The following is a 26,492-nucleotide window of genomic DNA, read 5'->3' as shown; positions in this document are numbered from 1 at the left end:
TCAGTGCTCTCTAATCAATCATGAGTAATAAAAGAAAAACACATTGAGACTCCAAAAATCAACTCAGGGAAAGTACTATATATTGTAAGAAATTAAAAGGGACATTTTAGGGAAGACAAAAGACATTTTTTTTGAAACTTAAATAGATAGGAATATAAATAGGCTTACTAATATAAATAGTTAGGTTTAATTTTATTGCACATCTGGTGTTAATACAAAATAATTGCCAGATTGAAAAGTGATTCTCTATAGAACTAATGGAATTATTAATAACAAAAATGGTTAATTTTATATGTCAAATTTGATTTAATGTATAAATATATACATTTTATTTTAATACATAAATGACCTATAAGTAGATAAATTACATGAAATATTTAGAAATCTTATGGATCGAGTCTCATGACTTTGAAGACAATTGATTAGTTTTAATGAATGGTAATGAAAATAGAGTTTGGTTTGCCTAGTGTCCTCACCTACACACTGAGGTGGAGAGCTCCACTTTCCCATTTGGCATATTATCACATTATTTTCAGATATCTCGAAGCCTTCTTCACAAGTATAACTTAACTTCGTGCCATGTGCATACAGCCTTTGTTCATGTATTTCTCTCCTTTCTTCTGCAGAGCTAGGTGAGTTAATGGTTCCATGGTCTATTTGAGGTGGTTGAGAACATCCAATTTTTTCTGTATGAAGTACAGAGGTCAAAGAGTAAAGTACAAATATAATCTTTAAATTAAAAATGTTAAAATAATCAAATATTACTTTGGATTTTAAAATAAGAATTAAACAAAAAGAATACTCGGAACAAGTTAAAGGATTTTAAAATGGACAAATATTTGAAACTTGCAAGCTATTTGTCTCCATAAACACAATGCTACTACTACTTGTTCAGTATGCCCCTTCATCCTTTTTGAAATGAATTTCTTATTGAAATGTTGGATGTATAACAGTATGGTAGCTTCAAATGGGCTACAAAATGATTCTACTTTTACATACATTATAAAGTGACTACCAGTATGTCTAGTAGCAATCTGTCCATATCAAATTTATTACAATATTATTGACCATATTCTGTATGTTGTATATTACATCCCCCTGGCTTTATTACATAACTGGAGTTTGTACTTTTAAATCCCCTGTATCTACCTTGCCAACCCCCTCCTCTTTTCTTGCAACAACTCATTAAATTTTTGTATCCATATGAGCCTGTTTTCCTTTGATTTTGTTTTGTTTTTAGATCCCATAAATAAGTGAAATCATGTGGCATTTGTCTTTTTCTATCTTACCTACTTCACTTAAAATAATACATGCTAGACACATCCATGTTGTTGAAAATGGAAATGTTTCATATTTTATGGCTTGGTTATAGTTCATATTGCATGTATATATATAAAACATCTTTATCTACCTATCAGTGGACTTTCTAGGTTGCTTCCAAATCCTGGTCATTCAATGCAATGAACAATGGAGTACATATATCTTTTTAGATTAGTGTTTTTGTTTCCTTTGAATAAGTACCCAGTAGTGGAATTGCTGGATCATACAGCAGTTCTATTTTTATTTTTTAAAGGAAACGCTATCCTCTTTTCCATAGCAACTCTGCCTGTTTACAACCCTACCAACAGTGCACAAATATTCCTTTTCCTCCACATCTTTGACAACACTTGATATTGTCCTTTTCATGGTAGCCATTATGACAGGTGTGAAGGGACATCACACTATGGTTGCAATATGGATTTCCTGGATACAGTAGTCTTGGCTGCAAGTTTTTTTTTTCCTTTCATCTCTTTGTATATGTTGTACCAGTCCCTTGTGACCAAAAAAAAAAAAGATTCTTCAGAAGCTATTGATATTTGTAAGAGTCTCCTTGTAGGTAACTACTGCCTTTTCTCTTGAAGGAGAAGAGGCTGACAGAGGATGAGATGGTTGGATGGCATCACCAATTCAATGGACATGAACTTCGGCAAACTCTGGGAGATGGTGAGAGACAGGGAAGCCTGGCCTGTTGCAGTCCATGGGGTCACAAAGTGTTGGACATGACTTGGCAATAGAACAACAACTTTTAAAATATTAATTAATTAATTAATTTGGAGGCTAACTACAATATTTTAGTTTTTTGCCATACATTGACATGAGTCAGCCACGGGTGTACCCCCATCCTGAACCCCCTTCCCACCTCCCTCCCTATCCCACCCCTCTGGGTTGTCCCAGTGCACCAGCTTTGAGTGCCCTGTTTCATACATCAAACTTAGACTGGTGATCTATTTCACATATGGTAATATACATGTTTCAATGCTATTCTCTCAAATCATCCCCACCTCGCTTTCTCCCACAGAGTCCAAAAGTCTGTTCTTTATATCTGTGTCTCTTTTTGCTGTCTCACATATAGGGTCGTGGTGACCACCTTTCTAAATTCCATATATATTCATTAATATACTATATTGGTGTTTTTCTTTCTGACTTACATCACTGTATAATAGGTTCTAGTTTCATCCACCTCATCAGAAATGATTCAAAAGTGTTCTTTTTAACACCTGTCTAATATTCCTTTGTGTATATGTACCACAGATTTCCTATCCATTTTTTTCTGCCAATGGGCATCTAGGTGGCTTTCATGTCCTAGCTATTGTACACAGTGCTATGATGAACATTGTGGTACACGTGTCTTTCAATTCTGGTTTCCTCAATGTGTGTGCCTAGCACTGGGATTGCTGGGTTGTATGGCAGATCTATTTTCAGTTTTTTAAGAAATCTCCACACTGTTCTCCAAAGTGGCTGTACTAGCGTGCATTTCCACCAACAGTGTAAGAGGGTTCACTTTTCTCTGCACCTTCTTTAGCATTTATTGTTTGTAGACTTTTGATAGCAGTCATTTTGACCAGCATGAGATGGTACCTCATTGTGGTTTTGATTTGCAACTCTCTGATAATGAGTAATGTTGAACATTTTTTCATGTGCTTATTAGCCATCTGAATCACTTCTTTGGAGAAATGTCTGTATATTTTTTGGCCTATTTTTGGATTGGGTCATTTATTTTTCTGGTATTGAGCTGCATGAGTTGTTTGTATACTTTTGAGATTAGTTCTTTGCCAGTTGCTTCATTTGCTATTATTTACGCGTACTCTGAAGGCTGTCTTTTCACCTTTATTACAGTTTCCTTCGATGCACAAAAGCTTTTAAGTTTAATTAAGTCCCATTTGTTTATTTTTGCTTTTATTTCCATTACCATGGAAGGTGGGTCATAGAGAATCTGCTGTGATTTATGTCAGAGAGTGTTTTGTGTAAGTTTTCCTGTAGGAGTTTTATAGCTTCTGTTCTTACATTTAGATCTTTAATCCATTTTGAGTTTATTTTTGCGTATAGTTAGAAAGTGTTCTAGTTTCATTCTTTTACAAGTGGTTGACCAGTTTTCCAGCACCACTTGTTAAAGTGATTGTCTTTTCTCCATTGTATATTTTTATCTCCTTTGTCAAAGATAAGGTGTCCCTAGGTGTGTGGATTTATCTTTGGACTTTCTATTTTGTTCCATTAATCTATATTTCTGGCTTGTGCCTGTACCATACTGTCTTGATGACTGTAGCTTTGTAGTATAGTCTGAAGTCAGTCATGCTGATTCCTCCAGTTCCATTCTTCTTTCTTAAGATTGCTTTGGTTATTCAAGATTCTTTTGTATTTCCATCAGATCAGATCAGATCAGTCGCTCAGTCGTGTCCGACTCTTTGAGACCCCATGAATCGCAGCACACCAGGCCTCCCTGTCCATCACCAACTCCCGGAGTTCACTGAGACTCACGTTCATTGAGTCAGTGAAGCCTTCCAGCAATCTCATCCTCTGTCGTCCCCTTCTCCTCTTGCCCCCAATCCCTCCCAGCATCAGAGTCTTTTCCAATGAGTCAACGCTTCACATGAGGTGGCCAGAGTATTGCAGTTTCAGCTTTAGCATCATTCCTTCCAAAGAAATCCCAGGGCTGATCTCCTTCAGAATGGACTGGCTGGATCTCCTTGCAGTCCAAAGGACTCTCAAGAGTCTTCTCCAACACCACAGTTCAAAAGCATCAATTCTTTGGCGCTCAGCCTTCTTCACAGTCCAACTCTCACATCCATACATGACCACAGGAAAAACCATAGCCTTGACTAGACGAACCTTTGTTGGCAAAGTAATGTCTCTGCTTTTGAATATGCTATCTAGGTTGGTCATAATTTTCCTTCCAAGGAGTAAGTGTCTTTTAATTTCATGGCTGCAGTCACCATCTGCAGTAATTTTGGAGCCCAGAAAAATAAAGTGTGACACTGTTTCCACTGTTTCCCCATCTATTTCCCATGAAGTGATGGGACCAGATGCCATGATCTTCATATTCTGAATGTTGAGCTTTAAGCCAACTTTTGGTTGTTAAATCATCTGTCTAGTTCTATGAAAATTGCCATTGAAGCTTGATAGGGATTGCATTGAATGTATAGATTGCTTTGGGTACTATATTTATTTTCAATATGCAGATTTCTGATCCTTGAACACGGTGTATTTCTCCATCTATTTTTGTCATCTTTTATATCTTTCATCAGTGTCTTATAGCTTTTTATATATAAGTATTTTGTTTCTTTAGGTAGACTTACTCCTAAGTATTTTATTCGTTTCATCGCAATGGTGAATGGGATCGTTTCTTTAATTTTTCTTTCTGTTTTCTCATTGTTAATGTATAGGAATGCAAGGGATATCTGTGTATTAATTTTATATCCTGAAACTTTACTATATTCATCTCTTAGCCCCAGTAATTTTCTGGTGGTGTCTTTAGGGTTTACTATGTATAGAATCTGCAAACAGAGTTTACTTCTTCTTTTTCAATCTGGATTCCTTTTATTTCCATTTCTTCTGTGATTGCTGTCACTCAAACTTTCAAAACTATGTTGAATAGTAGTGGTGAGAGTGGGCACCCTTGTCTTCTTCCTGATCTTAGGGGGAATACTTTCAATTTTTTGCTGTTGAAGATAATGTTTGTTGTGGGTTTATCATATATGGCTTTTATTATGTTTAGGTATGTTCCTTCTATGCCTGCTTTCTGGAGAGTTTTTTATCATAAATGGATTTTGAATTTTTAAAAAGGCTTTCTTTGCATATATTGAGATAATCATGTTTTTTATATTTTAATTTAGTAATGTTGTATATCACATTGATTGATTTACAAATATTGAAGAAATCTTGCATCCCTGGAATAAAACCCACTTGTCATGATGTATGATTTTTCTAATATGTTGCTGGATTCTGTTTGCTAGAATTTTGTTGAAGAGTTTAGCGTCTATGTTCATCAGCGATATTGGCCTATAGTTTTCTTTCTTTGTGGCATCTTTGTCTACTTTTGGAATTAGGGTGATGGTGACCTCAGAGAACGAATTTGGGAGTTTATCTTCCTCTGCAATTTTCTGAAGAATTTGAGTAGGATCAGTTAAGTTCAGTTCAGTCACTCGGTGGTGTCTGACTCTTTGTGGCCTCAGGAATTGCAGCACACCAGGCCTCCCTATCCATCACCCATTCCCAGAATTCACCCAAACTCATGTCCATCGAGTCAGTGATGCCATACAGCCATTTCATACTGTGTCATCCCCTTTCCCTCCTGCCCCCAATCCCTCCCGCATCAGAGTCTTTTCCAATGAGTCAAATCTTCACATGAGGTGGCCAGAGTATTGCAGTTTCAGCTTTAGCATCAGTCCTTGCAAAGAAATCCCAGGGCTGATCTCCTTTAGAATGGACTGGTTGGATCTCCTTGAAGTCCAAGGGACTCTCAAGAGTCTTCTCCAACACCACAGTTCAAAAGCATCAATTCTTCGGTGCTCAGCTTTCTTCACAGTCCAACTCTCATATCCATATATGACCACAGGAAAAACAATAGCCTTGACTAGACGGACCTTTGTTGGCAAAATATTGTCTCTGCTTTTGAATATGCTATCTAGGTTGGTCATAACTTTCCTTCCAAGGAGTAAATGTCTTTTAATTTCATGGTTGAAATCACCATCTGCAGTGATTTTGGAGCCCCCAAAAATAAAGTCTGACACTGTTTCCATTGTTTCCCCATCTATTTCCCATGAAGTGACGGGACCAGATTCCATGATCTTCGTTTTCTGAATGTTGAGCTTTAAGCCAACTTTTTCACTCTCCACTTTCACTTTCATCAAGAGGCTTTTTTGTTCCTCTTCACTTTCTGCCATAAGGGTAGTGTCATCTGCATATCTGAGGTGATTGATATTTCTTTGGCAATTTTGATTTCAGCTTGTGCTTCTTCCAGTCCAGCATTTCTCATGATGTACTCTGCATAGAAGTTAAATAAACAGGGTGACAATATACAGCCTTGACATACTCCTTTTCCTATTTGGAACCAGTCTGTTGTTCTATGTCCAGTTATAACTGTTGCTTCCTGACCTGCATACAGATTTCTCAAGAGGCAGGTCAGGTGGTCTGGTACTCCCATCTCTTTCAGAATTTTCCACAGTTTATTGTGATCCACACAGTCAAAGGCTTTGGCATAGTCAATAAAGCATAAAGAGATGTTTTTCTGGAACTCTCTTGCTTTTTCCATGATCCAACGCATGTTGGCAATTTGATCTCTGGTTCCTCTGCCTTTTCTAAAACCAGCTTGAACATCTCAAAGTTCACGGTTCCCGTATTGCTGAAGTCTGGCTTGGAGAATTTTGAGCATTACTTTACTAGTGTGTTAGATGAATGCAATTGTGTGGTGTTCACTTTCACTTTCACTTTCTTTGGGCTTGGAATGAAAACTGACCTTTTCCAGTCCTGTGGCCACTGCTGAGTTTTCCAAATTTGCTGGCATACTGAGTGCATCACTTTCACAGCATCATCTTTCAGGATTTGAAATAGCTCCACTGGAACTCCACCTCCACTAGCTTTGTTCATAGTGATGCTTTCTAAGGCCCACTTGACTTCACATTCCAGGATGTCTGGCTCTAGGTGAGTGATCACACCATCATGATTATCTTGGTCGTGAAGATCTTTTTCTACAGTTCTTCTGTGTATTCTTGCCACCTAGGTGTTAGCTTTTCCCTAAAGTTTTGGTAGAATTCACCTGTGTAGCCATCTGGTCCTTGGATTTTGTTTGCCGAAAGATTTTTTATTCCATTTTCTATTTCTGTGCTTGTGATGGGTCTGTTAAGACCCTCTGTTTCTTCCTGCTTCAGTTTTGAAAGGTTCTACTTTTCTAAGAATTCATCCATTTCTTCCAAGTTGTCCATTTTATTGGCATGTAGTTGCTAATAGTAGTCACTTATTATCCTATGTATTTCTGTGTTGTCTGTTATGATCTCTCCATTTTCATTTCTAATTTTGTTGATTTGATTTTTCTCTTTTTTTTTTTCCCCTTGATGAGTCTAGCTAATGGTTTCTCTCTTTTATTTATCATCTCAAAGAGCCAGCTTTTAGTTTTGCTGATTTTTGCTATAGTCTCCTTTGTTTCTTTCTGCCCTAATTTTTATAATTTCTTTACTTCTACTAACACTGGGGTTCTTAATTTCTTCTTTTTCTAGTTGCTTTAGGTGTCAAGTTAGATTATTTATTTAACTTTTTTCTTCTTTATTGAGGTAAGATGTAATGCTATGAACCTTCACCTTAGCACTACTTTTACTGAATCCCATAGGTTTGGGGTTGTTGTGTTTTCATTTTCATTTGTTTCTGTGCATATTTTGATTTCCTTATTGATTTCTTCCATGATTTGCTGGTTTTTCAGAAGCATGTTATTTAGCCTCCATATGTTGGTATTTTTAATAGTTTTTGTCCTGCAGTTGACATCTAATATTAGTGCATTGTGATCAGAAAAGATTCTTGGAATTATTTCCATTTTTTTTTTTAATTTACTAATGCTAGATTTATGGTTCAGGATGTGATCTGTCCTGGAGAATGTTCTGTCTTCACTTGCAAAAAGCGTGAAATTCATTTTTTGGTGGTGAAATGTCCAATAGATATTAATTAGGTCTAACTGTTTCATTGTATCATTTAAAGCTTGTGTTTCCTTGATAATTTTCTGTTTAGTTGATCTAACCATAGGTGTGAGTGGGGTATTAAAGTCTCCCACTATTATTGTGTTACTGTTAATATCCCCTTTCATACTTGTTAGCGTTTGCCTTAGGTATTGAGGTGCCTTTATGTTGGGTGCATATATATTTATAATTGTAATATCTTCTTCTTGGGTTGATCCTTTGATCATTATGTAGTGTCTTTTGTTGTCTTTTTTCACGCCCTTCATTTCAAAATCTATTTTACCTGATATGAGTATTGCTACTCCTGCTTTCTTTTGGTCTCCATTTGCATGAAATATCTTTTCCAGCCCTTCACTTTCAGTCTGTATGTTTCCCTTGGTTTGAGGTGGGTCTTCTGTAGACAGCATATAGAGGGGTCTTGTTTTTGTATCTATTCAGCCAGTCTTTGTCTTTTGGCTGATGCATCCAACCCATTTACATATAAGGTAATTATTGATAAATATGATCCCATTGCCATTTACTTTGGAACAACATTTTTAATTTTTTCCATTAAATGATGCTGTGTCCTGGTATGGACCTCTTCAGGTTCATCTCTTTTGGGGACTGTCTGATTTCGAGACCTGAATGTCTGTTTCCTTCCCCAGGTTAGAAAAGTTTAGCTATTATTTCTTCAAATAAGTCTCTGTCTCTCTCTATTTTAGATCCTTATAATAAGAATGGTACTTCACTTGATGTTGTCCCAGATGTCTGTTAACCTAGCCTCATTTTTAAAGTTTATTTTTCTTTTTCCTATGCTATTTGGTAAGTTTCTACTATCCTGTTTCCAGACCTCTGATCCATTCTTCTGAATCCCCTAATCTGCTATTGATTTTTTTTAGTGTATTTTTTCATTTCAGCTGTTGTATCCTTCAGCACTGTTTAGTTCATCTTTATATTTTCTTATTCTTAAAATTCTGTTTTCATCCATTCTTCTCTAGAGTCCGTTGAACATCTTTATGGTTATTACCTAGCATGCTTTCTTGGGTAGATTGCTTATCTTAACTTTGTTTAGTGACTTTTCTGAGATTTTGTCTGGGTCTTTCATTTGGAATGCATTTTTCTGTCTCATGATTTTACCTAAATCTGTGTTTATTTCTAAGAGTTAGTTATATTCCTGATCTTAGAGAACTGGTCTTATGTAGAAGTTTATGGGGCCCAGCAGAATGGTCCCCTCTGTAGGATCTGGGCTGCAGATCTAGATGCTATAGGAGTGCCCTTCTGTTGTGTCAGTGCCAACTACTCTGGGTGCACTGGTAGGAAAGGGTTCCACCTCCTCCTCTGTTGGCTGCCAGACTCTGCCTCATGTGGTGGCTTCCAGCCCATTCATAGGCAGGATGAAATGTTGATGGAGCTGGCTTCAGGGCCTAAAAATACTTGAGCTGGTGATATCACACCCAAGAGCAGGGTGAGATGCAGGTGTAGCAGCTGTGGAGCCCAGTGGAATTTAGGGTTGGTGCTGTCATGCTGGTGAGTTGTTTAGCCTCTGGTGCTATTAAGCTATGTATGTGTGTGTTAGGGAGAACTCTAAAGTTGCACTTGTCTCTCATGATGGCTGACACCAGTATCTATGATCCAAATCATCTCCTATCTCTCTAGAAGTTTCATGAAGATAACCAAATTAGTCTAACCCAAGCTTCTTTCCCATTGATGCCTCTTTACTGGGACACAGAGCATGTGAGATTTTTGTATGCCTTTAAAGAACAGAAGCTCTCTTTCCTAAAGCCCTCTGGCTTTCTTCTGCACAAGTTACTCTGGACTTCAAAGTCAGAATTTCTGGGGGCTTATCTTTCCGAACCATGACTCCCAGGCTGGGCAGCCCAGTTGTCCCTTCATCCTTGTCCTTTTGATCATTAGGAATAAAATTTGCATAAATATAAATTTTACCTGTTATTGACACAGCAGCTCAAAGAGTTTGTCTGTGTTTCACATCAGATGTGAAAGAGTGTTCATCAGTTCATAAACGGAAACTGTGATTTACTGTTTCAAGATAAATTAGAAGAGACAGAGAGGACTTCATCTTGCTGATCCATACAAAGCTTGTGTGAAAACACAACAACTCAAAACCTATAGGATGCAGCACAGCTGTTCTAAAAGGGAAGTTTATAGGAAGAAACAAGGAAAACATCAAATAGACAACCTAATTTACACCTAAAACAACTTGATGAAGAAGAGCAAAAAACAAACCCCAAGTAAGTAGAAGGAAAGAAATTCTAAAGATCAGAGCAGAAATAAATGAAAAAGAAGCAAAGGAACAACAGTAAAGACTAATAAAACTAAAAGCTGCTTCTCTGAGAAGATAAACAAAATTGACAAACAATTAGGCAAACTCATCAAGAAAAAATGGGAGAATCAAATCAACAATATTAGGAATGAGAAAGGAGAGGTTACAACAGAAATACAGAAATACAAATGATCATAAGAACCTATTATGAGCAAATATATGCCAATAAAATAGACAACCTGAAAGAAATGGACATATTCTTAGAAAACCTCAATCTTCCACGACTGAACCAGGAAGAAATAGAAATTATGAACAAGCCAATTACATGCACTGAAATAAAAAATGTGATAAAAAAATTCTCAAAAAATTAAAGCACAGGGTCTGATGGTTTCACAGGTGAGTTCTCTCAAACATTTAAAGAAGAGCTAATAATATTCTTATAAAACTCTTTCAAAAAACTGCAGATGAAGGATCACTTCCAAACTCATTCTATAAGGCCATCATCACCCTTATACCAAAACCAGACAAAGAAAACACACACACACACACACACACACACACACAAAATTACAGGCCAATATCACTGATGAAAATAGATGGAAAAATTCTCAGCAGAACACTAGCAATCAAAATTCAAAAATACATTTAAAAGATAGTACACCATGATATGGAGAAGGCAATGGCACCCCACTCCAGTACTCTTGCTTGGAAAATCCCTTGGATGGCGGAGCCTGGTAGGCTGCAGTCCCTATAGGGTCCCTAAGTGTCAGACACACCTGAGCGGCTTCACTTTTACATTTCACTTTCATGCATTGGAGAAGGAAATGGCAACCCACTCCAGTGTTCTTGCCTGGAGAATCCCAGGGACAGGGGAGCCTGGTGGGCTGCCATCTATGGGGTCGCATAGAGTTGGACATGACTGAAGCGACTTTTCAGCAGCAGCAGCAGAACACCATGATAGCAACCATCAAGTTTGGTTTACCCCAGGGATGCAAGCATTCTTCAGTATACACAAGTCCATCAATGTGATATACCATATTAACAAATTGCAAGATAAATTCATATGGTAATCAAAACAAATACAGAAAAATTCTGAAAATTTTCAACACCCATTTATAATAAATACTCTTCAAAAAATGAGCACAGAAGGAAACTACCTCAACATAGTAAAGGCCATATATGAGAAACCCAGAGCAGACATTATTCTCGATGGTGAAAAACTGAAAGCATACCCTCTAAGATCAGGAAAAGACAAGGGTGCCCACTGTCACCACTATTAGTCAGCATTGTTTGGAAGCTTTAGCTACAGAAGAGAAGAAAAAGAAATAAAAGGAATCCAGATTGGAAAAGAAGAAGCAAAACTCTCATTGTTTGCACACAGACAATACTACACATAGAAATCCCAAAAGAGACTATCAGAAAATTACAAGAAGTGATCAGTGAAATTAGCAAAGTGACAGGATACAAAACGAATACACAAAAATCAATTGAATCCCTATGTACCAACAATGAAACATCAGAAAGAGATATTAAGGTATCAATCCTATTTACCATTGCAACAAAAAGAATAAAATGCCTAGGAATAAACCTACTTAAGGAGAAATAAGAGCTGTATACAGAAAAGTATAAGACACTGAGGAAAGAAATCAAAGACAACATAAACAAACGGAGAGGCTTACTCCTTGGAAGAAATGTTATGACCAACCTAGATAGTATATTGAAAAGCAGAGATATGCCTTTGCCAACAAAGGTCCGTCTAGTCAAGGCTATGATTTTCCAGTAGTCATGTATGGATGTGAGAGTTGGACTGTGAAGAAAGCTGAGCGCCAAAGAATTGATGCTTTTGAACTGTGGTCTTGGAGAAGACTCTTGAGAGTCCCTTGGACTGCAAGGAGATCCAACCAGTCCATTCTAAAGGAGATCAGTCCTGAGTGTTCTTTGGAGGGAATGATGCTAAAGCTGAAGCTCCAGTACTTTGACACCTCATGGGAAAAGTTGACTCATTGGAAAAGACTGATGCTGGGAGGGATTGGGGGCAGGAGGAGAAGGGGACGACAGAGGATGAGATGGCTGGATGGCATCACCGACTCGATGAACATGAGTTTGAGTGAACTCCGCGAGTTGGTGATGGACAGGGAGGCCTGGCATGCTGTGATTCCTGGGGTCGCAAAGAGTCGGACACGACTAAAAGACTGAACTGAACAGAACTGAACTGATTAGAGACACAGATACTGAGAACAGACAATGGACATGGCTGCCGGGGAGGAAGTAGAGGGTGGGATGGATGGAGAGTGTTAGTGTTTCCCTAATTGGAACCAGTTCCTAATTGGAACTGTAGCAAATTTACACTACCATATGTAAAAAAGACAGTCAATGGAGATTTGCTGTATGGCTCCGGGAACTCAAACCAGAGCTCAGTAACAACCTAGAAGGGTGGGATGGGCCGGGAGCTGGGAGGGATGTTCATGGGGGAGGGGACATGGGTAAATCTATGGCTGATTCTTTTTTATTTTTGGTAGAACCCAACGTAATACTGTAAAGTAATTATCCTTCAATTAAAAATAAATAAATATCAAATAAACAACCACCAACCCCTGAAATTTCATATGCCAAGGGGCCCAGGAGGAGGCTCACTCATGCATGCATGAGGTAAAAGGCAGATAGATCTCTGTCTTGACTGTGATGCCTACAGTGGCTCATGAACCATCTCAATTCCCTCTCAGCTACACTCTAGGAGCCCTGGCAAACCTATCTTAAAAATTCATGCATGGAGCTAATCCTCCTGTCAAAATCCAGGTTTTCACAGGACATCTGTCTGCTTCGTTCACACACCCTTCCACCTTGTGGCCAGATCCCTGTGGTTACAACTGACTCAGAGGGAAGAGCAGCCCTTGACAGACCACCAGTGAGCTTGCAGAGAAATTTGGCTTAAATCTGTGACCAAGTACAGGAAGATTAAGATGTACTGCTACTTGGGGGAAACAAACAACAGGCTGTCAATACCAATTCTGGTGCACTAATGTATCTAGACAAGAGATGAAGCATAGACATTCTGACAAAACAGGGATGAGAAGTGTCAGCTGCTGCTAAGTCACTTCAGTTGTGTCCGACTCTGTGCGACACCATAGACCGCAGCCCACCAGGCTCCCCAGTCCCTGGGAGTCTCCAGCAAGAACACTAGAGTGGGTTGCCATTTCCTTCTCCAATGCATGAAAGTGAAAGTGAAGTAGCTCAGTCATGCCCGACTGAGTAGCCTACCAGGCTCCTCCGTCCATGGGATTCTCCAGGCAAGAGTACTGGAGTGGGTTGCCATTGCCTTGTCTGGAAGTGTCAGCAGGTACCACTATAGAAGATCTGAGATAGCTGCAGAGTCTCTAGCCGGGTTGAAGAAAGTTCTCTCTCACCCAAAGGAAACTGGTACTTTAATTAGAAAAACAGCACCACAAAACTTAAGGAATATGAACCCAAAGTATCATGACATGAACAAAGTATAAAAATCTTCAGTATTCACATCTGAAGATTGGAGATCTGTGATTTATCCAAGGAAGAATTTGAAATAGCTGTTTTAAATAACTCAGTGTGCTAGAGAAAATACAGTATATCTCATGATGTACTCTGCATATAATTTAAATAAGCAGGGTGGCAACATACAGCCTTGATGTACTCCTTTCCCTAATTGGAACCAGTCTGTTGCTCCATGTCCAGTTCTAACCGTTACTTCCTGACCTGGAATTTACTAAGGAGCCTTCATTTGGATCTAAGAATATTTCTCAGCAGAAACCTAGTGGGCCAGGAGAAAGTGGGATGATATATTCCAAGTGTTGAAAGGGAAAACTGCCAAAGAAGAATATTTGAAAATATCCTTCAGAAAAGAAAAGAATATAAAGACTTCACCAGACCAACAAGTACTGATAAAATTGAACACAGCTAGACCTTCCTTGAAGAGGGCATGGCAACCCACTCCAGTATTCTTGCCTGGAGAAGCCCCTGGACAGAGAACCTGTCCAGGTTTGTGACCCATAGGGTCACAAAGAATCAGACACAACTGAGGTAACTGAGCAGGCACACAGACCTTCCTGACTGAAACACGAAAAGGAATTATTCAAGCTAAAGTAAAATAACGTTAATTAATTCCATGAAAATACATAGTACACTGGTAAATTTAAGTGCACATTCACATTCAGAACACTATAGTACTTCAATATGGAATGTTACCACTTAACTATTTAAGAGTTAAAGTGCAAGGATATAAAAGTAACTATAGCTACAATTATCTTTTTAATTAAGTACACACTATAAAAAGAGGCAAATCATGACATCAAAAAAATAAAATGGAGAAGGGGAAAAGGAAAGAGATTTAATATATGGTTGTGTTTATATATTATTAGAATAAAACACACTGCTCTCTCTGAAAGAGGCTTTATGTAAATCTCATGGTAAACAAAGTAGGAATCTATACTAGATTCACACTGGTAAAGAGAAGTTTATTAAATGCATACTGCTGCTGCTGCTGCTAAGTCTCTTCAGTCGTGTCCAACTCTATGTGACCCAATAGACAGCAGCCCACTAGGCTCCTCTGTCCCTGGGATTCTCCAGGTAAGAATACTGGAGTGGGTTGCCATTTCCCTCTCCAATGCATGAAAGTGAAAAGTGAAAGCGAAGTGGCTCAGTCATGCCCGACTCTTAGCGACCCTATGGACTGCAGCCTACCAGGCTCCTCCGTCCATGGGATTTTCCAGGTAAGAGTACTGGAGCGGGGTGTCATACTATAAAGTTATAGTAGTATTGTTACACTACTATAACAAAAATCATGAATTCACAAAGGCAAGCAGTCTGAGGAAAGGAATTAGGAAACTATAAAACATCCTGTTACAAAAGATAGCATTAATACATCCTTATCTATCAATAATTACACTAAATATAAAGAAATGCATGAGTGCATGCTAAGTAGCTACTGTTGTGTCTGACTCTTTAAGACTCAATGGACTGTAGCCCTCCAGGCTCCTCTGTCCATGGGATTTCCCAGGCAAGAATACTGGAGTGGGTTGCCATTTCCTTCTCCACTGTTTTCTTCTATCTCAATGAAATTCTTAAGCAATTACTTTGAATTACTAATCAGACAAATCACCCATATCCATTTTCGGGGGGTCAGTAACTGAAAAACTATTGTGTTTCTCTGTTAACATTTTAGTCCTTTGATGTCTGTGTCCTTTGAAGTCTCAGGTTGCTGTGTTTGCATTTAAAGAAGCAGTCACTCCCTCCTGTCTTTACAGACTGACATGGGGAAGGAAGTACACTGTCACATTGATAGGGATTTTGAGACTTTTCAGACCTTTTATAAGGATACACCTGTCCCATGTACTCAATTCCTCCTAGGAGAGAATTCTGAAGCTCATATGCGTCTATCAATGCAGCAAAGACAGTCTCTGTGCCGACAGTTTCCTGGCTGCTTCCCTGGGGCAATGCCAAATGCTCACATTCATGTGCTTTCACACAGACCCACGGGGACAGGTTGGCTTCTAGATGTCCCACAGGCCATCGGCAAAGGTTTAGATGCCACCGTGGAGACCTACACAGGGAGCTGGCCCTGGGGAGGTGGATGTGGATGAGATGAGGGGTCCAGGGGTGAGCAGGACCACAAGCACGGTGTCTGCAATGGTTTGGGGCTCCCTGGTGGGGTCTTTATGTGGTCAGTAGGACCCATGTCCCTTGAAGAATTCTAGCTCTGGATGCTGTGCTCCTGGCCTCTCCCCACCCCCCAGCCATTCAGGTGACCCCAGTGTCCTGGATAAGGGGAGAGAGAAGTGTGCTGGAAGGTGAGGACGCCGCCCTTGCTCACACGCTCTTATTTTCCCCACAGGTAAAATCCTGTGCTGAGGGGTCTGTCATCTTTGTGCTCTAGCAGCATGCTGTCATGTCTCTGCTAGACTCCTGGACCCCCACAAAGATCCTCTTATCCACAAATGATGGTCAAAGTCTGCATTTATATCAGGAGAGACAGTGAGACTCCTGCCATCTTTCTGACCTCACTCTGTTATTACAGGTTTCTTCTTTGTGGATCTTTTCCTATTTTCTTTCTTTTTTTTTTTTAAATTTTATTTTATTTTTAAACTTTACATAACTGTATTAGTTTTGCCAAATATCAAAATGAATCCGCCACAGGTATACATGTGTTCCCCATCCTGAACCCTCCTCCCTCCTCCCTCCCCATTCCATCCCTCTGGGTCATCCCAGTGCACCAGCCCCAAGCATTCAGTATCGTGCATCGAACCTGGACTGGCAACTCATACATGTATTTTGTTATATGCTTATCAAGAAATCTATAGGTACACTCATAGACACTTGTAAACAAAAAAATTATGTAGGTCCTTTGGCAAAACAAGAATTTGATATAAACCTTTGGAGTGGATAATACAACTGAGTCTTAGAAAATTATGAACACATGGGATCTCAGCCCAGTTTACTCACTGACACGGATGCATCTGGGAGGAGGAGACCAGCCACTCTCTGTGCAGGTCATTGTGTTCTGATTATTTTGAAGACTGTAGCCATGATAGCAGCGAACCCTTACTGTTTCACCCTGTACAGCTTTTTTTTCACTACTTGGGGTATATCCATTTTCCAAATTATTGAAAATACATTCTCCTAAGGATCAGAAAAATAATATGATAGAAAAAAACATAAATTTGTTAATATAGAACTTAAAAGATTAACCTTATAGAATTTAAATGTGAATGCACTAGTTTTCAAATATAATACATAACAATAAAAATGAAAGCTACTATCACATTTGTTACAAATGAAAATCAACATTCCATATTATTTTTCTTTAGTTTATGATTAAAGTATGTATAAAAGATGCAGACATTCTTATAAAGTCTGTATCTCATAGGATTTACATGAAGAGCCTCTAGTAAAGGGAAGATCTATTTACATGGTTGGGTTTTTTTTCATAGAATTCATCCCTTGGCCTTACTTTTGTTACACAACACTTAACTCTACTCAGTTGTATACTTTTGTCTCTTCACTCTTTCAAAGATTTATGCATATCAACTTAAATAAGTTTACTTACTGAGGCATGGTTCTTCTGGAGACCATCCTTCTTCTGTGCAAGTCAGGTAATCTGAGGAATATTGTGAAGGAGGCACAAAATACTGATCACAGTTATAGAGAAACTGTTGATTTACACGTGCAGGAAAGTATCCACTGTATGACTGATATAGCCGTCCATGTTTTATTACTGGATAATTACAATGTTTCCCTTGGAATAAAAAAAGTAGAAATAATGTTTTACCTCATTATACAATCAAATTAGAAATTAACATTACCTCTATGAATTACATTCTTGTTCAGTTAATTACATTCACTACATTATGGTTTCTAGGAAAAGAAAAGGTGAAAAGACAGCCTTCAGAATGGGAGAAAATAATAGCAAATGAAGCAACTGACAAACAACTAATCTCAAAAATATACAATCAAGTCCTGCAGCTCAATTCCAGAAAAATAAACGACCCAATCAAAAAATGGGCCAAAGAACTAAATAGACATTTCTCCAAAGAAGACCTACAGATGGCTAACAAACACATGAAAAGATGCTCAAAATCACTCATTATCAGAGAAATGCAAATCAAAACCACAATGAGGTACCATTTCATGCCAGCCAGAATGGCTGTGATCCAAAAGTCTACAAGCAATAAATGTTGGAGAGGGTGTGGAGAAAAGGGAACCCTCTTACACTGTTGGTGGGAATGCAAACTAGTACAGCCACTATGGAGAACAGTGGGGAGATTCCTTAAAAAACTGGAAATAGAACTGCCATACGACCCAGCACTCCCACTGCTGGGCATACTCACTGAGGAAACCAGAACTGAAAGAGACACATGTACCCCAATGTTCATCACAGCACTGTTTATAATAGCCAGGACATGGAAGCAACCTAGATGTCCATCAGCAGATGAATGGATAAGAAAGCTGTGGTACATATACACAATGGAGTATTACTCAGCCATTAAAAAGAATACATTTGAGGCAGTTCTAATGAGGTGGATGAAACTGGAGCCTATTATACAGAGTGAAATAAGCCAGAAAGAAAAACACCAATACAGTATACTAACGCATATATATGGAATTTAGAAAGATGGTAATGACAACCCTGTATGCGAAACAGCAAAAGAGGCACAGATGTATAGAACAGTCTTTTGAATTCTGTGGGAGAGGGAGAGGGGGATGATTTGGGAGAACAGCATTAAAAGATGTATAATATCATATAAGAAATGAATCACCAGTCCAGTTTCGGTTCAGGATACAGTATCCTTGGAGCTGGTACACTGGGATGACCCAGATGGATGGTATGGGGAGGGACATGGGAGGAAGATTCAGGATGGGGAACACATGTACACCCGTGTGGATGCAGGTTGATGTATGGCAAAACCAATGCAGTGTTGTAAAGTAAATAATAATAATTAAATAAATAAAAGGAAAAAAAAAAGAAAATTCAGATGATTGAAGTATGCAAAGAGGTCCTTGATATTGAAGGTCAAATTATGTCTTGTGAGTCATATCATATAAAATTTGTATGTGGATTCTCTTGGTAGAAAACTATAGAGACTTATTAAATGAATTCTCCTTAAGTGCAGAAGTGCTAACCGTGGTTAACTAAATTAGCATCTTAGTCAAGAGATGAAAATACAGATTTTATCTTGTAGCTCAACTGACTTCTTTCTCTTTCTTTTCCGTTCTTATCAGAAACCAAAATCCTGACACTTCTTCTCACACCAAGTCAATGTAGAAAGAAAACTTTTTTTTCCCAATTAACATTCATTACTTTAATTTTCTGTTTATTGGAAACGTGATATTTATCAGTTCAGTTCAGTTCAGTCGCTCAGTTGTGTCCGACTCTTTGCGACCTCATGAATTGCAGCACACCAGGCCTCCCTGTCCATCACCAACTCGTGGAGTTCACTAAAACTCATGTCCATCGAGTCTCTCTATTTACATCGAGTCGGTGATGCCATCCAGCCATCTCATCCTCTGTCGTCCCCTTCCCTCCTGCCCCCAATCCCTCCCAGCATCAGAATCTTTTCCAATGAGTCAGCTCTTCGCATGAGGTGGCCAAAGTACTGGAGTTTCAGCTTTAGCATCATTCCTTCCAAAGAACACCCAAAACTGATCTCCTTAAGAATGGACTGGTTGGATCTCCTTGGGACTCTCAAGAGTCTCCTCCAACACCACAGTTCAAAAGCATCAATTCTTCGGCGTTCAGCTTTCTTCACCATCCAACTCTCACATCCATACATGACTACTAGAAAAACCCTTAAACCACAATAATTTTCATGGATCTAATCACACAGGAAAGCAACAGTATTGTTTATCACTCAAACAAGATATTAGGCATCTTTTTCCTTTCCTGTCTAATCGGAGAAATGAACAGTCAATAATTCTTAATTTCCAAATGGTTAAGATTAAGGGAAACACTTGAATGCTTGTGTCTAATTTTAATTGGAGAATGATGCATTTTCCAGTATTTCTTACAAATATTTTAAATGAGGCATAACATAATTACAATTTATTTTTAATATATTTTGAGTAATTTTCACATATATGCTTACTAAATGAATTATAAACTTTGAATCTTTGCATATCTTAATCCTTTTAACAAAGACTTGTCTATTATACAATCTCATGGCCTATAGTCTGCATCTCTCATCACTAATAGATTTCCCACACTTTTTTGAAGCTTCTCTACTTTTTTTAAGTGTGAAATGCTTATTTAGTTTGATTCCTCCTAAGTAACAGTCTAGGTTTATTCCCACTACTTTGTGGAGATTAGAATAATTTCTCTTCATCCTTGAATTTTACAAATTTCACCATGTATGTCAAGATACGTGTATTTAACAATAATGCCATGTTGGGTAAGCTTGAGTTGTCCGTATTTGCAGGAGTCAAGTGAAAAAGACTCAATTAACTTTGTTATTACATTGTAGAGAGATTTCAGTCCTGATTATCTGAGTTCAGATCTAGTATATTTATTCACCTCATTTTGATTGTTCATAGAACATGAATACAGTAAAATAATTCACTGAGACTCACTTACAAAAGGTAAACAAAGAGGGCATAATTAATAATAAACATCTTTACTATCACTGGTCTGAGCTATTTTCCTCCTCTCTTTTATTTGATCACATGTGAAATTTGTATTTGTCTCTCTCACCAGATCATTTATTCAAGCTCATACTATAGTCCACTATGGTCAGAGTGGCACTGATTCTATCAGGACTCAGAAAAACCTCATTCTCCTCTTACACTTCTACCAATACAAGTTTTGGTCTCATGAGCAGGCTTGGCTGTCCATCATAGTGTTGGCTCAAATTGATCTCAACATTGATGAAAAGTATTCACTAAATTTTAAAAGTGTTTCTAGTCTTTCTGTATTTGTGCTGCTTATTCCTATGATCCAGGCCCAGCATCTTATAATTATCACAGCTAAATATCCCATTATTGAGTCCAACCTCACACATGGGCGTCTTTCTGAGTGATGAACCTGTCCTAATGTGGGTTCACTTTCAGTACCTCAGTATCATTCCAGGCACATCTCCTCTGCTCCATTAAACTGGTTGTTGATACAAAACAGCAATGGAGCAGGCCTGAGAACAAAATCCTGCATCTGATAATCAGCTTATTTAATGAAATTATGAATATCTGATAAGCTATTTAACTGGCCAATTTCCTCATCTTGTCTACAAGAACTTTACAAGGTCCCTTGTGGGATAACTTTGCTGTGATATAAATACATTTGGGTTGATCTGCCATTTTCATAGGCTTCCCCTATGGCTCAGTGGGTAAAGAATCTACCTGTAATGCAGAAGACAAGGGAGCTGTAAGTTTGATCCCTGGGTCACTCATATTCCCTTGCAGAAGGAAGTGGCAACCCACTCCAGTAATCTTGCCAGGAGAATTCCATGGACCGAGGAGCCTGGAGGGCTAGAGTCCAAAGGCTCGCAAAGAGTTGGACATGATTGAGGGACTAAGCACACAGCACAATTTTCATAAATCTATCTTAAACAAGATTAAATATCTTTAGTATAAGTCTTAAGTAGATTGAAATCTGTTTAATACTGCTAACACCTTCATTTTAAAAGAAATTAAAAAAGAAATTATGCTTTCTGTGGAGGCTTCCTCCTCCCTGTCTGGGGTCACTGGCCCTGAGGAAAGCTAGCTGTCTCTCAAGCAAGATGTGGAGATGCCCAAATGGTCAGGTGCTGAAGCCACCCCCAAAAGCCAGGAGAGTGAGCCAACTTGCAAGCAAATCCTCCAGCCCAGCTGAGCATCCAGGCGACAGCAGCCCAGGTCATTACCCAGTTGCCCCCCAAACAGAGTGACGCATAAGTAGCCAACAAAGCCTTTTCCTTATTCCTGACTCAAAGGAGCTCTAAGAATATGAAGGTGTATTGTCTTAAGCCAATATATTCTCTGGAAATTTCGTTAATTAGGACTATGTATCTAATACAATGGGCATCCCAGTTGGTGCTAGTGGTAAAGAAGGAACCCGCCTGCCAATGCAAGAGACATGGTACAGGCAGGTTCGATCCTTGGCTTTGGATGATCCCCTGGAGGAGGGCATGGTAACCCACTCCAGTATTCTTGCCTGGAAAATCCCATGGACGGAGAAGCCTGGTGGGCTAGATTTGATGGGGAGGCAAAGAATCAGACACGACTGAAACGACCTAGCATGCAGGCATCTACAGCACTAGGTGTTAGGTGATGTGAGTTTTACCTAATGGCTTGAATCTGATATTACAATTATTTTGCATGCTAAAAATTTCATAAGTGCACCCATAAATTATGAAAAAAAACTTTGCTTAAAATATTCCAACTTAGCTTTAAGACCACTTTTGGAAAGAGTTCAGCTGTTAATGAGAAGACAAGTGTTGCACTGGAATATCTGGTGAAGATTTGATAAAGTTTCACATTTCTCTTTCATATTGTATACTCTTTCTCCTCTTATCTGGAAATGTGTCTGTAGTCTTATTCTAGTTGATTAATAAGCCATCACTCATATACCTGAGAATCAGGAGAAACAATGTATGTCTGCCTGCTCCTCAGCAAGATTAATGATGATGCAGCCTTTCTTTTAAGTGATCTGGGGCCTGAGCTGCTCTTAATTGTAACAGTAATGACTGGACAGGGAGCTTTATTGTGCTGTAAATGTTGTTGATGAAGAAAATTGCCTAATGGACTAAAATAACATGCAATAATTATGAGATGAATAATGCAGAGTGATGCATATTCTATTCACACCTTGAAGTTCACGAGGTATCATAAAACTCATTAGAGTTTTCATTTACAAAAACTTGAAGACAAATAGATTATTAAAGAAAATGAAAGACAAAAACATTGTAATGAAGAACATATATGTTTTATATTTTGGAGTAAAATCTTTGTTTTTAATATAATTTAATTACTTATATTAATACATTTATATAATTTAATTTTTTGCATTCTTGGCTATTTATTTTTTTTTATTTTATTTTTTAACTTTACAATATTGTATTGGTTTTGCCAATATATATAATTTAATTTTTGTTTTTCTTTAATTTTTATTGGAGTTGCTTTAAAATGTTGGGTTAGCTTATGCTGTACATTAAAACGAATCAGTTATGTGAATATATAATGATTTTGGATTTCCTTTTTTTTTGGATTTCCTTCCCATTTAGGTCACCACAGAGCACTGAGTGGAGCTGCCTATGATACACCATAAGTTCTCATTAGTTATCTATTTTATTCACAACAACCAGGACGTGGAATCAACCTAAATGTCCATCAACAGAAGAATAGATGCTGAAAAAGTGGTACATATATACAATGAAACATTACTCAGCTATTAAAAGTGATGAAACTGTGCAATTTGCAGAGATGTGGAAAGACCTAGAGACTGTCATATAGAGTGCAGAAAGTCAGAAACAGAAAAATAAATATTGTATAATATTCCTTATATATGGAATCTAGAAAAATGCTACAGATGAACTTATTTGCAAAGCAAACATAGAGATACAGGCATAGAGAATGGATGTATGGATACAAGGGGGCCCGAGAGTAGAGGAATGAATTGGGAGATCCAGCCTGACATGTAATAGATAACTAATGAAAAGAAGTTATAAGTTTAAAAATAAAAGTGACAAGATTTTTTTTAAGGTTGTCAACATTTACATTTCTCTCTGAAAATAATTCTAAATGTATTGGCACTACACTGGAAATTAAGACTGTATTCCACATTTTGTAAAAGGAAAATATATCTGTACCTAAGCTGGTCTTTTAAAACTAACAGTGATGTTAATGACCTTTAATAGATTTATTAAACTATAATTGCAATACAGTAAACTGAACATATTTAAAATGAGATTTGAACCTGGAAAAAATATATTTGAACCTGTAAATTTATAAAAATAACCATTGTTCTCCAAAGTTTCCTCATATTACAAGTAAGACTCTCCTAAACATTCTGGAATTATATATAATATACTTTTCTGTGACACATTTTCTATTCACATTTCCATGAGCATATTCACATGACCCCATAATCTACACAGAGTACCTTTTTGCACTGTGAACTCAGCTGACATAGAAAAGTATTCATTTTGTTTTCCCCTTTTAGGTGAATATCTGATCATTTTTCCATTAAGGTATTCTTATGGTTATCTCCCAGTGCAGACTATTTCAACCAGTCGATTCAATCAGAAATACACACAAAGGAAAGTAGATAGTTATATTTAGGAGGACGGCTGAGTGTTCACATCTGTTTCAACTTACCCTGTCCATGAGCAGTGTAAAACCACAAGGTGAGAAGGACATTGATTAACAACCGCATGTTAGATTTTCCCAGTGGTACATTCACACAAATACTCCAGTTGCACTGTTTAGGGTTCAAAAATCGGCTTCCTTTGCAGTCACCTAGTGTGACTGAATTTATGCATTGCAGTGAAGCTAGTTAATTAGTGCCATTTAGTAAATATCAAAGTTCAAAGTTTTGAAATGTCCCTAACTTGTTTCTGTTGGTAGTTTCACAATAAGTTATTGTATTCATCACCTGTTATCTATGTGCACAACTTTCTGTGGCTAATATGGACTGGCTCCAAAGCCATATATCAGATACTAACTTTCAATAATATATTTCAAGAGAGTAGGTGAAGTTTTTCCCAGCCATTTGGGTCATCCATATTTTCATGGACTTAGGAAAGTGAATAGATTAAAAAAAAAAAAAAGTATAGTAGAGCTTAAAACCAATCATATAAATTATAGCACAATCCCTGCATTTACATGCTAGTTATGTGTGGGTCTTATGATTATCAATTTTTCCAATTTTGTTAACATATAATTGACATAAAGCACTGCATAAGTTTAAGATGTATGGCCTAATGATGTCATTTACATTATCCTGAAATGATTACAACAATAAGGTTTGTGAATATCCATTATCTCATATAGATATAAAATTAAAGAAAAAAAGAATTTGTGATGAGAACTCAGGACTTACCGTCCTATTAACTTTCATACTTCAGATAGAGCAGAATTAGTCATATTAACCATGTCGTACACTACATGCTTAGTACTAATCTATCTCACAGCAGGAAGTTGGTACCTTTTGACTGGCTTCATCCAGTTCCCCTATCTCCAGCCCTAGCCTATGGTAACCACAAATGAGATCTCTTTTTCAAAGTATTTGTTTGTTCTTTTAAGTACAGTTGGCCTACAACACTGTGTTACTTTCTGTTACACAGTGCAGTGATTCCATGTTTCTGTCCATTTCAAAATAATTGCCACAGTAAGTCTAGTTACAATCTAGCAAGATTTTAAAAATTGCATAATTATTGACTATATTCTCCACACTGAATATTTCATGTTTATGACTCATCTGTTTTGCACCTGGAAGTTTCTCCCTTTAACCTCTCCCTCACCAGAGGATCTGGAATGCATCCCCTTAAAAAGACACATACAGAATTGTTCACTGCAGCTTTATTCATAAATGGCAAAAATGCACATTGTTCCCATGAACATTCAGAGAATGGATAAAACATTTGTAGCATTTTCTTACAATGGAGTAATATTCACTAATTTAGAAAACAAAATGAGGTACTGCTATACACAGCAGTTTGGGATAATCTCACGGCACTTGTAAATGGAAAAAAATGAACACGCTCAATAAGTACGTATCTTATAATTTCATTGGTAGGCATTTCACGAGGTGGAAAACCTCATCGTGAAGGTTGTGCCTACGAGGTAAGGTGTGGTACAGAATGGGAAGAGACACAAGGAAACCTGATGATGTGCTGGACATTTGCTCAATTTAGTCCTGGATAATAGTTACACAGGCATGCTGCGACTGCTGCAAAGTCGCTTCAGTCGTGTCCGACTCTGTGCGACCCCATAGATGGCAGCCCGCCAGGCTCAGCCATCCCTGGGATTCTCCAGGCAAGAACACCGGAGTGGGTTGCCATTTCCTTCTCCAATGCATGAAAGTGAAAGGTGAAAGTGAAGCCGCTCAGTCGTGTCTGACTCTTAGCGACCCCATGGACTGCAGCCTACCAGGCTCCTCCATCCATGGGATTTTCCAAGCAAGAGTACTGGAGTGGGGTGCCATTGCCTTCTCTGACACAGGCATACATGTGTGTTAAAAAAAATTATCAGTCAGATTAAGATTAACTTTAGTTGTTTAGCGATTTATATGTTTAACTTTGCTTCAAAAAGTTACCATTTTCAGAATAAAATATAATGTTAAAAGTTACTGTTTTTCTTCAAAAGTTCATTTCTCATTGAACCCAAACCTCCACTCCAAAAAGAAATAGTGTAGTTATGGAATATGGAGAGACTTCAAAAGGCAAGAAGGAATATTTGAGATGATGAAAATATTCTACATCTTGATTATAGAGTAGTTGTATAGATGTATTGGGAAGGAAATGGAAACCTACTCCAGCATTCTAGCCTGGGAAATACCATGGACAGAGGAGCTTGGCAGGCTACAGTCCATGGGATTGCAAGAGTTGGACACAGCCTGTCAACCACGACATAACTATATATATATTTTATGAGACTCATCATATTGCATATTTAGAATAGACAGGTTAAAAATGTCTTCTCTGTAAAGGTAATGGGAAGTTCCTCAGAGCTCTAGGTGATTAGAAGGAAGGGGAAATTCTCCAAAGAAACTAAAAGACCAAGGCAATAATACAAGAGTATTTTGATAAAAGTTAAGAAAAGAA

The 26,492-nt window shown here is 37.9% G+C and overlaps 2 protein-coding genes across 10 annotated transcripts in view; both read right to left on the bottom strand.

The window, feature by feature from the left end:
• LOC123327556 (complement factor H-like) overlaps window positions 1-24,201 on the bottom strand; it is a 43,551-nt gene extending 19,350 nt beyond the window's left edge. For 3 of the 5 annotated variants that reach the window (XM_045165770.1, XM_044943238.2, XM_044943240.2), the window contains exons 1-4: window positions 24,046-24,201; window positions 17,312-17,500; window positions 16,708-16,884; window positions 477-686 (exon numbers count right to left, since the gene is read on the bottom strand). In XM_045165770.1, coding sequence (XP_045021705.1) covers window positions 477-686; window positions 16,708-16,884; window positions 17,312-17,500; window positions 24,046-24,103 — 634 coding nt within the window. In that variant the 5' untranslated portion in view covers window positions 24,104-24,201. The remainder of the gene's footprint in view (window positions 1-476; window positions 687-16,707; window positions 16,885-17,311; window positions 17,501-24,045) is intronic. The other 2 variants (XM_044943241.2, XM_044943242.2) reach the window with 1 other exon arrangement.
• CFH (complement factor H) overlaps window positions 1-26,492 on the bottom strand; it is a 482,162-nt gene that overhangs the window by 223,430 nt on the left and 232,240 nt on the right. The window lies entirely within an intron of this gene.

The sequence above is a fragment of the Bubalus bubalis genome, chromosome 5 (genome assembly GCF_019923935.1).
Source record: "Bubalus bubalis isolate 160015118507 breed Murrah chromosome 5, NDDB_SH_1, whole genome shotgun sequence".
NCBI lineage: Eukaryota > Metazoa > Chordata > Mammalia > Artiodactyla > Bovidae > Bubalus > Bubalus bubalis.
The sequence above is the reverse complement of the archived record's forward strand: the minus strand, read 5'-3'. Positions and strand labels throughout refer to the sequence as shown.